This window comes from Nerophis lumbriciformis, linkage group LG23 (genome assembly GCF_033978685.3).
Source record: "Nerophis lumbriciformis linkage group LG23, RoL_Nlum_v2.1, whole genome shotgun sequence".
In the NCBI taxonomy this organism is placed as follows: domain Eukaryota; kingdom Metazoa; phylum Chordata; class Actinopteri; order Syngnathiformes; family Syngnathidae; genus Nerophis; species Nerophis lumbriciformis.
Window position 1 is genome coordinate 42,719,655 of NC_084570.2, and position 14,506 is coordinate 42,734,160.

Here is a 14,506-nt window from a genome sequence, read left to right on the forward strand (position 1 = left end):
TCGATTGTTCACTCGATTGTTTGAAACATCTGCTTGCAAACAATGTTATTGTTAAGAAAAACAACGTTAAAACCATGAATGTTGTAAGTAAGCTACTCAAGAGCCTGAGACCCTGACTGTTCTTAAACTTTGCTTGATCTTGTTCAGACATCATAAAAAACAATCTACAGAAGCAGAAAACTGGTACAAGATGTATGAGGACAAGCCAACTGGCATACTACGAACATGTAGAAAGTAATATTACAGTCAATTATTGGACTGGAACAAAAACAATATGAGAGCAACATGGGGCATCCTAAATAGCATGATTAAAAATGGTGCTAAAAAGGACTATCCTAAATACTTATCAGATGGAAATGTAAAAAATGACTATATGAACAAAGTAGTTGAAAGCCTCACAAAGTTCTTTGTGAACATTGGACCAAATCTGGAGGAAAAGATTCCAGATCCCAAGTCAGGTGAGGACTCTATGTTCCTCGAAGGAGTGACAAAAGAGGAAATAATCAATATTGTGAAAAAAGGTAAATCCAAGACCTCAACTGATTCTAACGGAATTGATATGGAAACGATAAAGCAGCTTATTGAGGCGATTTCAGAATCTTTAACATATATCAGCAACCTATCATTTCAAACAGGCAAATTCCCAGATCAAATGAAAATAGCAAAAGTTGTACCGATTTATAAGACTGGAGACATACAGTAGTTTACAAACTACAGACCTGATTCTCTACTTCCACAATTTTCAAAAATCATTGAAAAGTGTTTAACAACAGATTAGTTTGGTTGTTATCATCAGTCATCAACAATTGAGAACAGAGAAATGGATGTTGAAACAGTGTAGGTCTGACTTGGTAGGATAGAGAGAGAGAGAGAGAGAGAGAGAGAGAGAGAGAGAGAGAGAGAGAGAGAGAGAGAGAGAGAGAGAGAGAGAGAGAGAGAGAGAGAGAGAGAGAGAGAGAGAGAGAGAGAGAGAGAGAGAGAGAGAGAGAGAGAGAGAGAGAGAGAGAGAGAGAGAGAGAGAGAGAGAGAGAGAGAGAATTGCTGTAATGAAACAACTGGAAATATGTGGTGCATTACATGGTATGGTATGCATGTTGGAAATAAACTGAAACTGAACTGAACTAAACCTTTATTAATAATGAAAGTATGGAAAATGTGGTATTAATAATCAGTAAGGCACGTCAACTTTTATCTTCCACATAAAGTATGTTGATTACAAAGAGTTTACATTTGACTTCTAATACAAATGACAGATTATGGAAATAAGTATTTCAATCAGAGGTGTTAGTTTATGGAACAAACTTGACAGTGGAATAAAACAATGTAAATCTCTTTCTGTATTAAAAAAACATGTAAAAATCATGATGATGAAAAGATATGACTGAGTATAATTATTTCTTCATCATTGGTTTAAATCTTGTAAAATGAAAATGTGGCTTTGTAGTCTCCAACATTGAAAGTCAATTGCATTTATGAAAATAGGGGGGTATACTGTATGTACGTTTTTAACTTCTTTTTGCTCCTTTTCATTCATATTTTACTTTAATGTTATGTTGATTGATTTATTGTTATTTCATTCCTTTGGTTGATTTTTTTATGAATGAACTAAATAAACTACCAGGTGACATTTACCACCATTGTTCATATGTTCCAAAGCATAAACAAGATTACATTTAGGAGATAACATTAAAGTTCAGTTCAGTCTTAATATATTCCATACTGTCTTATTACTTATTACACCAGAAAACAAACTCAGTTGTGACAAAGTTACAATGTTGAATGATATTAGGCTTTTTAAAGGTTACTTTGACTCATGGTACCATTTAAATACCCAGATAGCAGTGGGAATACAAATATACCGTAACTAAACCATAACTGAGAAAGGTAGGCTGAATAGCCAGATGGTTTGATGTGAACCAGGTGCATGTCAATGTTCCAGTTGCCCAATCACATGATAAAACATTTAGAGATGCATTTACCTCAAGTAAAACTTTACATTAGATACTTCTATTTCTGACTGTGCAAGATTGTTATTGATAAAGTCTTTAAAGGTAGAGTGGCACATGTAAGGTTACTCGTGGTACCATTTAAAAACCCAGGTGGCTGTAACTAAACCGTGACTGAGAATGTTAGGCTAAACAGCTATTTGGTTTGATGTGGGCCTTGTTCACACAAATGAGTCGGCAGTGCCCTACACGTTGGTGCCACATTAAGACAAGCTGGAGGCGTGTCTTAATGAAATTAAACAATGGATGTCCGCTAATTTCTTGCAACTCAACACCAAGAAAACGGAAATGCTGATTATCGGTCCTGCTAAACACCGACATTTATTTAATAATACCACCTTAACATTTGACAACCAAACAATTACACAAGGCGAATCAGTAAAGAATCTGGGTATTATCTTTGACCCAACTCTCTCCTTTGAGTCACACATTAAGAGTGTTACTAAAACGGCCTTCTTTCATCTCTGTAATATCGCTAAAATTCGTTCTATTTTATCCACTAGCGACGCTGAGATCATTATTCATGCGTTCGTTACGTCTCGTCTCGACTACTGTAACGTATTATTTTGGGGTCTCCCTATGTCTAGCATTAAAAAATTACAGTTGGTACAAAATGCGGCTGCTAGACTTTTGACAAGAACAAGAAAGTTTGATCATATTACGCCTATACTGGCTCACCTGCACTGGCTTCCTGTGCACTTAAGATGTGACTTTAAGGTTTTACTACTTACGTATAAAATACTACACGGTCTAGCTCCGTCCTATCTTGTCGATTGCATTGTACCATATGTCCCGGCAAGAAATCTGCGTTCAAAGAACTCCGGCTTATTAGTGATTCCCAGAGCCCAACAAAAGTCTGCGGGCTATAGAGCGTTTTCTATTCGGGCTCCAGTACTATGGAATGCCCTCCCGGTAACAATTAGAGATGCTACCTCAGTAAGTAAGTAAGTCCCATCTTAAAACTCATTTGTATACTCTAGCCTTTAAATAGCCCCCCTGTTAGACCAGTTGATCTGCCGTTTCTTTTCTTTTCTCCTCTGCTCCCCTTTTCCTTGAGGGGGGGGCACAGGTCCGGTGGCCATGGATGAAGTGCTGGCTGTCCAGAGTCGGGACCCGGGGTGGACCGCTCGCCTGTGCATCGGCTGGGAACATCTCTGCGCTGCTGACCCGTCTCCGCTTGGGATGGTGTCCTGCTGGCCCCACTATGGACTGGACTCTTACTATTATGTTGGATCCACTATGGACTGGACTCTCACAATATTATGTCAGACCCACTCGACATCCATTGCTTTCGGTCTCCCCTAGAGGGGGGGGGGTTACCCACATATGCGGTCCTCTCCAAGGTTTCTCATAGTCATTCACATCGACGTCCCACTGGGGTGAGTTTTTCCTTGCCCGTATGTGGGCTTTGTACCGAGGATGTCGTTGTGGCTTGTGCAGCCCTTTGAGACACTTGTGATTTAGGGCTATATAAATAAAGATTGATTGATTGATTGACATAAACTTAGATTGGTCGGGTCTAGACTAGATAACGCGTACTGGTGAAGCCTACTTGGGTGAGTGGTGAAATGACTTCCAAGACAATCCAAACAGTCCAATGGCAATCGATTGAATGCCCTGAGATGACAATGACCTGAATGAATGAGAACAGCCATAGCCTGGTGACTGGTGTGAGAGACCAGCATGCTATCTACTGAGCTGAACGCCGAACTTATCAACCCAGGGTCCAGCGTTCATTGGTGCACCAGTACTATGTTAGTAAATCATTTTGGGTAAAAATCAATGTTGTTGTTTTTTACAATAAAATGAAACATTTACTTGCAAACAAGCTAACATTTTGAAACCATTGCTAAGATTGATAGGGGAAAGAAAGACATCCCTGGCTAAATCATGACACCTGCTGCTTGGATCTGTAAATGAAACAGTGTGACATGAATGCAGTACTACTCATGGTGCTGTCAGAATTCTTGCTGACTGCCATGCAGTATTTTTGTGATAGAATTGTTTGAATATATAAAACAAACTTCATAAAGTTTGTTATACAAGCATAATGAATGATCATTAAGTGAAAAGATGTGACGGATAATCAAATTGTCACCAATAAAATGCCTATGAACTGCAAAAGTAGCTATTCATAGAACTTCATAGATGTGAAGTGAATTATATTTATATAGTGCTATTCTCTAGTGACTCAAAGCGCTTTACATAGTGAACCGCAATATCTAAGTTACATTTAAAGCAGTGTGGGTGGCACTGGGAGCAGGTGGGTAAAGTGTCTTGCCCAAGGACACAACGACAGTGACTAGGATGGCGGAAGCGGGAATCGAACCTGGAACCCTCGAGTTGCTGGCACGACTACTCTACCAACTGAGCTATGCCGCCCCGCAGTGGACTCTAAATGCAATATGTCAAAATGACATAGTTACCCAGAATGCATTGCTGCAACAATACTGCTGTTTTGGCTAATTGCGCACTAAATCAAAAAAATGTTTGCAAAAAAAACGTTTATTACCTGATAGTCTACAACGTTTACTTACAGTCAAGGTTAGTTTTAGGGAGGAAAAAAAGGTAACCGTTAGTAAAAAAGGGTAGGAAGCGTAGCAATTATTCCTAGTGTGTGAATGTGAGCAGGCCCGGCCCTAACCAATCTGGCGCCCTAGGCAAGATTTTAGGTGGCGCCCCCCCACATCGGCAGTGAAGTGTATATACTCACAAGAAACCGAATAGCTTTGTCTTTGACCTTTTTTTTACTTAAAGAAAGCAAATTAACAATCAGAATAGTTAACAAGATAAAAAAATATATGAATAAATAAATGAATGCAAAAAATAAAAAATGAATATATGAAATACAATATTTTATACATACATATTGCTTAATTTACATTAATGATGTGCACTTTAACAACTAGGCTTACAACTATACCTAATATATAAAGGGGTGGAAAAGTGACTATTACCTGCAGGGCAAACATTAGCTAACCAGAAGGCAATAACAATGTAAACAAAAAACACCTGCTTAAAAGATCTAATACAAATGTCCCTGAGGAATGTAAGGTGGGAGTACTGTAATTACCTAACGTTACATTATTATTTTCCATAACAATTTAGCCCCCTCCACAATATTAACCCGACGTTAAAACAGAACTAGCTATTTATTGATTAGCAATTGCCGAATCATGTAACATTAGCTTAATGCTAAAAAGCCAGGTTACTATCACTTTCTGTAACAGACAAATAATTTCATGTAGGCTAACGTTACCTACCTGCTACCTCTGTCTTTTCTCGTTTCTCCTCCTCTTCATTTCTCTTTTTTCTTCCCTGGGCACCTGACAGTTTTGGCCGTTTTGACATCTTGTGTTGATTTTTTGATGTGGTGACGTCCAAAAAGAGTCATGATACGGGAAGGGAGGGGGCGCACCGTGCGGGGGGGGCGTAATGTTGTAACAAATAATATTTACATTATATAGGCTTTACTTTGCATTTTAATTAACGTGGGATTATTTTTTGTATTTAGAAATAATAGTACCAACTTATTTTTTTTTTTCTCCAACATTTGTGGCACTGGCGTGGCGCCCCCTGATGGACGGCGCCCTTAGCATTTGCCTATACGGCCGGGATTGAACCCAAGACTCCGGGCTCGGGATCTTTCTGTGTGGAGTTTGCATGTTCTCCCCGTGACTGCGTGGGTTCCCTCCGGGTACTCCGGCTTCCTCCCACCTCCAAAGACATGCACCTGGGGATAAGTTGATTGGCAACACTAAATTGGCCCTAGTGTGTGAATGTGAGTGTGAATGTTGTCTGTCTATCTGTGTTGGCCCTGCGATGAGGTGGCGACTTGTCCAGGGTGTACCCCGCCTTCCGCCCGATTGTAGCTGAGATAGGCTCCAGCGCCCCCCGCGACCCCAAAGGGAATAAGCGGTAGAAAATGGATGGATGGATGGGCCTATGCCACGGGCCGGCCCTGAATGTGAGTGTGAAAGTTGTGTGTCTGTCTCTGTTGGCCCTGCGATTAGGTGGCGACTTGTCCAGGGTGTACACCGCCTTCCACCCGATTGTAGCTGAGTTAGGCTCCAGCGCCCCCCGCGATCCCAAAAGGGAATAAGCGGTAGAAAATGGATGGATGGATGGACAGAAGTTGGTTGGTAAAAAAGGGTAGGAAGCATAGTAATTATATTATCCAATAATACAGAAGTAATCAGGTTCCAAACCAACCAGTAATTGTTCCAAATAGCAATAGTTAAACTTTTAAATATCTGAGTTCGTTGAACAGTTATAGGGTGATGTAGATGATATACCTGGCAGATACAGTAGAAACATCAAAACAGGGGGAAATATTGCAAAACAAGGAATTATGGGAAAGGGTTTTTGAATGAGCACGTTTGAACGGGATTCGTCAGATGATCAATGTGAGAGTTGTAGGCGGACATATGAAGCTACAGAAGAATAACAAATAGATGAAATTTGGTGTAGAATAACTTGATGTCATAAATTTGACTTTTTAATCTCATAATTGTGAATTTTCAAATAATTTTGACATTCTATGTCATCATTTCGACTTTTTAATCTCATGATTTCGACTCTCTATTTCATCATTTCGATTTGTTATCTTACAATTAGGGCTTTATTTCATAGTTTTGAATTTATCCCATATTTTCCACTTTCTTATCTCATAATTTCGATTTCTTCCGCTTATCCGAGGTTGGGTCCCGGATGCAGCAGCCTAAGCAGATAGGCCCAGATTTCCCTCTCCCCAGCCACTTCGTCCAGCTCCTCCCGGGGGATCTTGAGGCGTTCCCAGGCCAACCGGGAGACATAGTCTTCCCAATGTGTCCTGGGGAGGTGTTCGGGTGGCATCCTGAGCAGATGCCCGAACCACCTCATTTGGCTCCTCTCGATGTGGAGGAGCAGCGGCTTTACTCTGAGCTCCTCCCGGATGACAGAGCTTCTCACCCTATCTCTAAGGGAGAGCCCCGCCACCCGGCGGAGGAAACTCATTTCGGCCGCTTGTACCCGTGTTCTTGTCCTTTTGGTCATAACCCAAAGTTCATGACCATAGGTGAGGTAGATCGACCGATAAATTGAGAGCTATGCCTTCCGGCTCAGCTCCTTCTTCACCACAACGGATCGATACAGCGTCCGCATTAGTGAAGACGCCGCACCGATTCACCTGTCGATCTCACGATCCACTCTTCCCTCACTCGTGAACAAGACTCCGAGGTACTTGAACTCCTCCACATGGGGCAAGATCTTTTCCCCAACCCGGAGATAGCACTCCACCCTTTTCCGGGTGAGAACCACGGACTCGGACTTGGAGGTGCTGACTCCCATCCCAGTCGCTTCACACTCGGCTGCGAACCGATCCAGTGAGAGCTGAAGATCCTGGCCAGATGAAGCCATCAGGACCACATAATCTGCAAAAAGCAGAGACCTAATCCTGCAATAAATAAATTTTTTTCCATTTGCTTACACACTATTTTACTAACTGTGTGTCTTTTTTCAAAAGGATTTACACACTTCCAAACAGCACATTCAATTTTCTTAATTCCTAGATTATTTGCAGAATGACACACTTCGGTCAAAACATATGCCCATTCGTGAAAATAAAGCAAGCATTTGTAAAAATGCTGTGTTATTGTCATCTCACTCACACAGACTTCAAATGATATAACACTATTTGAGTGAGTTACCCAGAACAGTGATAAATACGACACACATTTGTAAAAAAGAAAAATGATTTTACTATAAGAAATCACATGTTTGGGGCATTTTGCCCGACCCTTTTAGCATATGTGATGAATGATTACTGTAACTTGACAAAATATATTGGCAAATCCACAGCAATCGTCATTGTTTACTTTGAAGTGGGCCTATATGTAAGGACCTAAAGAGAAAGTAAAAATATCCTGTAATCTTTTCAAGAACTGCTCAACAATGATGCTGCAAACTGCAAATATTTAATTTTACCACAGTCAGGTAAAGTAACATATCACAGTAGTCAACAATGAAAATCTGAGACAAATAAAAAGGTTTGGAAAAAAATCTGGAGATAAATAAACATGACAGCATAGAGTATAGGCTACATGTGCAGACTTAGGTAACAGCAAGGTTGGAAAAAAAATCTGGTGATAAAGATGTGTGTATCACAATCCGAGTGTGTGTGTAAAGTGTGAACATGGGTGTATCACAATCCTTATATGTGTGCAAGATGGGAAGGTGTGTGTAAAGCACTGTGCACTATCCATACACTTGAGTAAAACGGAATCCATCCTGTTTGGGTCCCACATCAACCTTAAGAAAGTCAATGACTTCACTATAAAAGTGGGTGACATTGTTATCACCAGGAAGGACGAGGTCACCTACCTAAGTTCCAATCTAGAGGCTAATCTTTCCTGTGATAAAATGGCAACAAAGGTAATCAGAAAGGTCAACCAACGAACGAGATTTCTCTATAGAATCTCCTCTCTGGTCAACAAAAGCACCATGAGGATTGTAGCGGGAACTCTCGTTCAACCCTTTTTCGATTATGCATGCACCTCCTGGTACCCTAGCACCTCCAAAACCCTCAAATCTAAACTCCAAACATCCCAGAACAAGCTGGTCAGATTACTTCTAGACCTCCACCCCAGATCACACCTCACTCATACCCACTTCTCCAAAGTGGGCTGGCTCAGGGTGGAGGACAGAGTAAAACAACTTGCACTGAGCCTAGTCTATAAAATCCGCTACACCTCCCTGATACAGAAGTACATGTCAAACTACTTCCTTAATGTAAATGAGCGCCATAACCACAACACCAGGGGGAGCTCCACTAATCACGTTAAACCCAGATTCCGATCTAACAAAGGTCTTAACTCATTCTCTTTCTATGCCACATCAATGTGGAATGCGCTCCCAACAGGTATAAAAGAAAAGGCATCTCTATCCTCCTTCAAAACCGCACTAAAAGTACACCTCCAGGCAATTTCAACCCTAAACTAATACCCTCCCCAGTTTGTTAATAATCAAATGTAAACAATCAAATGTAGATACTTTTCTTATGCCTTCTGATCTCTCTCTCTCTCTCTCTCTCTCTCTCTCTCTCTCTCTCTCTCTCTCTCTCTCTCTCTCTCTCTCTCTCTATGTCCACTACTTGCTGTACATATCCTACCAAGTCAGACCTACACTGTTTCAATGTCCATTTCTCAATTGTTGATGACTGATGATAACAACCAAACCTAACCCCCCCCCCCTCCACACCCCAAATTGTAAATAATGTAAATAATTCAATGTATAGACCCTGATGATTATCTTGTGTGATGACTGTATTATGAAAATAGTATATATCTGTATCATGAATCAATTTAAGTGGACCCCGACTTAAACAAGTTGAAACACTTATTTGGGTGTTACCATTTAGTGGTCAATTGTACGGAATATGTACTTCACTGTGCAACCTACTAATAAAAGTCTCAATCAATCAATCAAAGTGTGGAATATTTCGCAAAAACTGTAAAGCAGAGTCTATGCCTAATATTAGGCAAATCTGCACAGTGGTTTTGTTTCCAGGTTCGATCCCCGCTTCCGCCAACCTAGTCACTGCCGTTGTGTCCTTGGGCAAGGCACTTGACCCACCTGCTCCCAGTGCCACCCACACTGCTTTAAATGTAACTTAGATATTGGCTTTCACTATGTAAAAGTGCTTTGAGTCACTGGAGAAAAGCGCTATATAAATATAATTCACTTCACTACTGTGTGGAACAAATTCCCTTGTGGATCATTAAAGTTTATCTAAGTCAGTGTTTTTCACACTAGTGTTATGTGGGCTCTGTACCGAGGATGTTGTTGTGGCTTGTGCAGCCCTTTGAGACACTTGTGATTTAGGGCTATATAAGTAAACATTGACTGACTGATTGACTGACTGACTGTGTGTAGACTTTGTTAACTGTGTGAACATTTTAAATTTAGTGTGTAAGCAATTGGGGGAAAAACTGTAATAAAATAAATAGAAATTAAAAAAATAAAAATAAAACAATAAGTAAAAAATAAATCCTGCAAAAAAAAAAAAATACCCCAATTGTAAAATTTGATTCACCATTGGGGTATTTTTTCAAATTTGTTTAGTGGTGGAAACTGGCTGAGACAAGCTGAACACTCTTACTTTGAAAGTAATGACCGGAACCTTTCGGGTTTTACACTACATATTTGATGCAGGTAAAAAAAAAAAAAAAAAAAAAAAAGTGAGGAGGCGTTCGCCCAAACAGGAAGGCGCCTAGAAAAAACAACAACGGAGCCATCCGATTGTTGTTTATTGATGGCGGAACACGAGTAAACAAGCGGGAAGATTCTTCAAAGCGGTTTCGGGCGCTTCCGGAAGAGTTCGGAAGGCTCTCGGTTGAACTCCGTGGCTGCAGCCCGCGGTGGCTGCAGTGTTGCTGGGGCTGACGCACACTCGAGAGGCGGGGGAGCTGTCACCGTGCTAAGCTAGTTAGCTTAGCTTAGCGAACACTCGTCTTTAAAAGCACTTCTGGTCCGGCGGACGTTCGCATGTCGGATCCACCGGAAGGACATTTTGACGAAGTCTAGTTAGCATGGCAGGTAGTTAGCACTTGTCAACACGTTGGGGACGCGCTGAGGAAAAACAACAACAAGTCGATTGACACGCTCACACTAAAGTGTGAAAAAACGCGACACTGAAATTTTCTTTAGCACACAACTAAGCGCTCACGCTACTTTCCTTTATTGTTTTCTTTCACATCATTTGAAGTTTACTTGTGATTCGGGTGTTAGCATGGAGGCTGCATACCCGGGCAGCAGCGCCTCGGAGCGGTTACGTAACAGCCGCAAGCTGCCGCTCTGACAGCTGCAAACAAACACATATATATATATATTTATATATATATATACACATAAACACAAAGAGCGAGCACAACAAGAAGAGGAAGAACAACATGGAGGAGCTGTGAGACCGCTGATGCACATTAATAACATTTTCATCAAGATGGATTCTAATCCCCTCATTAACGGTAGGTGAGCGTGTGTGTGTGTGTGTGTGTGTGTGTGTGTGTGTGTGTGTTGCAACAGGTTCGGCCTGCAGTTTGCGTGTGTGTTGCAAATGCAAAGGTGGTTGTTGTCAGAAAACTAGAAGCCTTTATTACCGCGTTGCATTGTGGTCTTTGAACACAAAGACCACCTCGTTTATTTGTTTTTTTTTAAATATTTATTTTAAAAACCTCTATTCATAATATTCAACATTTACATACAATTAAATAAATAATAATAAACAAAACAAGTACAGACACAGTACAAAACAGCGCCAGGGGGTTGTAAACTCAACAAAGCAACTAAAGTAGAATGCAAATAATATATACACTATATTGCCAAAAGTATTAGGCCACCCATCCAAATGATGAGAATCAGGTGTCCTAATCACTTGGCCCGGCCGCAGGTGTATAAAACCAAGCACTTAGACATGGAGACTGTTTCCACAAACATTTGTGAAAGAATGGGCCGCGCTCAGTGATTTCCAGCGTGGAACTGTCATAGGATGCCACCTGTGCAACAAATCCAGTCGTGAAATTTCCTCGCTCCTAAATATTCCAAAGTCAACTGTGGGCTTTATTATAAGAACATGGAAGAGTTTGGGAACAACAGCAACTCAGCCACCAAGTGGTAGGCCACGTAAACTGACAGAGAGGGGTCAGCGGATGCTGAAGCGCATAGTGCAAAGACTTTCTACACAGTCAGTTGCTACAGAGCTCCAAACTTCATGTGACCTTCCAATTAGCCCATGTACAGTACGCAGATAGATTCATGGAATGGGTTTCCATGGCCATGCAGCTGCATCTAAGCCATACGTCACCAAGTCCAATGCAAAGCGTGGGATGCCGTGGTGTAAAGCAGGTCGCCACTGGACTCTATTGCAGTGGAGACGCCTTCTCTGGAGTGATGAATCACGCTTTTCCATCTGGCAATCTGAAGGACGACTCTGGGTTTGGAGGTTGCCAGGAGAACGCTACATTTCGGACTGCATTGTGCAGAGTGTGAAATTTGGTGGAGGAGGAATTATAGTGTGGGGTTGTTTTTCAGGAGTTGGGCTATGCCCCTTAGTTCCAGTGAAATGAACTTTGAATGCTCAGGATACCAAAACATTTTGGACATTTCCATACTCCCAACCTTGTGGGAACAGTTTGGAGCGGGCCCCTTCCTCTTCCAACATGACCGTGCACCAGTGCACAAAGCAAGGTCCATAAAGACATGGATGACAGAGTCTGGTGTGGATGAACTTGACTGGCCTGCGCTGAGTCCTGACCTGAACCCAATAGAACACCTTTGGGATGAATTAGAACGGAGACTGAGAGCCCGGCCTTCCCGACCAACATCAGTGTGTGACTTCACCAATACGCTTTTGGAAAAATGGTAGAAAATTCCTATAAACACACTGCGCAACCTTGTGGACAGCCTTCCCAGAAGAGTTGAAGCTGTAATAGCTGCAAAAGGTGGACCGACATCATATTGAACCCTATGGGTTAGGAATGGGATGGCACTTCAAGTTCATATGTGAGTCAAGGCAGGTGGCCAAATACGTTTGGCAATATAGTGTATGTGTAAAGCCATAGGCTCACACAAGTTCCGTAAATAATCCAAATTTGGAGCACAGCATCATAGTTTTCACAGCTTTTTGGTTGTTAGAGGTAGAAAGTGTTTTAAAGTAAATATCTAATTCTTTTTTAAAGGCACAAAAAAACAGGTTGGGTATTGAGAAACTTACATTTGTGAATATAAAACTTAGCCAATAGTATAATGAGGTTGCAAAGGTAAAGTTCCATTTACATTTTTTTCTCATACTGTGTAAATCCAAAAAGGACATCTTTAAAACAAAGCACAAATTTGTCATGAATATTGTCCAGGATGAAACGACAGATGCCCTGCCATAGTGATCGAGTGCTTTCACAAGTCCAAAACAGGTGACCACCTCGTTGTTGTTGTTGTGTAGTCTGCCACGGGTTTACGTCATCAATAGTTCAGTTGTGCACACGTTGTGTGTGTCGGTGTCATCTTTTTGTTGTTGTTGTATTCTGGGGCCGCAGAGTGTCGATGAGCGAGAGGAAGCAGCGAACTTTAGGCTTTCATGCTTGTTACCATGGCGACGGCTCCCAGTCACTTCAGCCCATCAGTATTGTGCAGCAATGGGGCGGGGTCTGTGTTAATGACTGCTGTTTTTCTTTACTCAACTACAGAGTGTACCAGGTAGAGGCATTTATGTATTTAAAAAAAAACAACTAATATTGATAATATTGTCCACGTGCACTGTTCATAGAGAATTTGACCACAGTTGTAAGTTGTTTGTTTTTAACGAAAACATGTTTGCATTCATGGAAAAGTAACTGACTTATTGCATAAACTGGGTTTAAAGCAGCTTTTTAAAACCATGTAAACACCACAATGAATGTTTCAAGTATTACTGCAGGGTGCTATGATTATAGATGCTTCTTTTTCCCCATACATAATTTATTTGAGCAAGGTAAGCATTCATTAAAGCAGTGGTTCTCACATATTTTCTGTCACGCAGCCCTGGGGACAGAACTTTTTTCATGCCCCCGTGAAGTTAATGGTTTGTTTTTCTGTTTGTGTCAATATAGGTATTTATTAACTCTAAATATGCTATTACTCTATTGCAGTGGTTCTTAACCTTGTTGGAGGTACCGAACCCCACCAGTTTCATGTGCGCATTCACCTAACCCTTCTTTAGTGAAAAATAAAATGTTTTTTTTTTTCAAATTCAAGACAAAGTCTTGTGTTTTTTTTACTGGTGCACAAAATGAACCGTGCATGAGCATCACCTTGTTCAAAGAACAAAACCAAACACAGTGCATGAACTCACAACAAATGACACACCTGCAAATCAGATGGAAATTAGAGGGAACATTGTTTGGGGGTATCCATAATATGCCGATAGGGAGAAGTTTTTATTCTCACGATGAGTTGGGTGTGTCTTGACCTTTGCGGCAGAGGCTCCGCCCAACCCCTGAGGCCGACTCACCGAACCCCTAGGGTTCGATCGAACCCAGGTTAAGAACCACTGCTCTATTGCAAGGGTGTCCAAACCTTTTGACTTTGGGCTAAAAAAAATTTGGCCGGGGAACCGAAAGCTGACCTAATGTAAAGTAATGAGGTTTGTGTGTGTGTGTGTGTGTGTGCGCGCGTGCGTGTGTGCGTGCGTGCGTGCGTGCGTGCGTGCGCGTATGTATGTATATATATATGTGTGTATATATATATATATATATATATACATATACACGTGTATATATATATACATATACATATATATGTATGTGTATATATATATACATGTGTATATATATATATATACATATATATATATATATATGTATATATATATATATATACATGTGTGTATATATATATATACATATATACATGTGTATATATATATATACATATACACATGTATATATATATATACATATACACATGTATATATATATATATATACATATACA

The 14,506-nt window shown here is 40.7% G+C and overlaps 1 protein-coding gene across 2 annotated transcripts in view; it reads left to right on the plus strand.

Moving 5' to 3' along the window:
• Positions 1–10,217: 10,217 nt before the first annotated feature.
• elk1 (ETS transcription factor ELK1) overlaps positions 10,218–14,506 on the plus strand; it is a 21,448-nt gene continuing 17,159 nt past the window's right edge. For both annotated transcript variants that reach the window (XM_061985484.2, XM_061985485.2), the window contains exon 1: positions 10,218–11,008. In XM_061985484.2, coding sequence (XP_061841468.1) covers positions 10,957–11,008 — 52 coding nt within the window. In that variant the 5' untranslated portion in view covers positions 10,218–10,956. The remainder of the gene's footprint in view (positions 11,009–14,506) is intronic.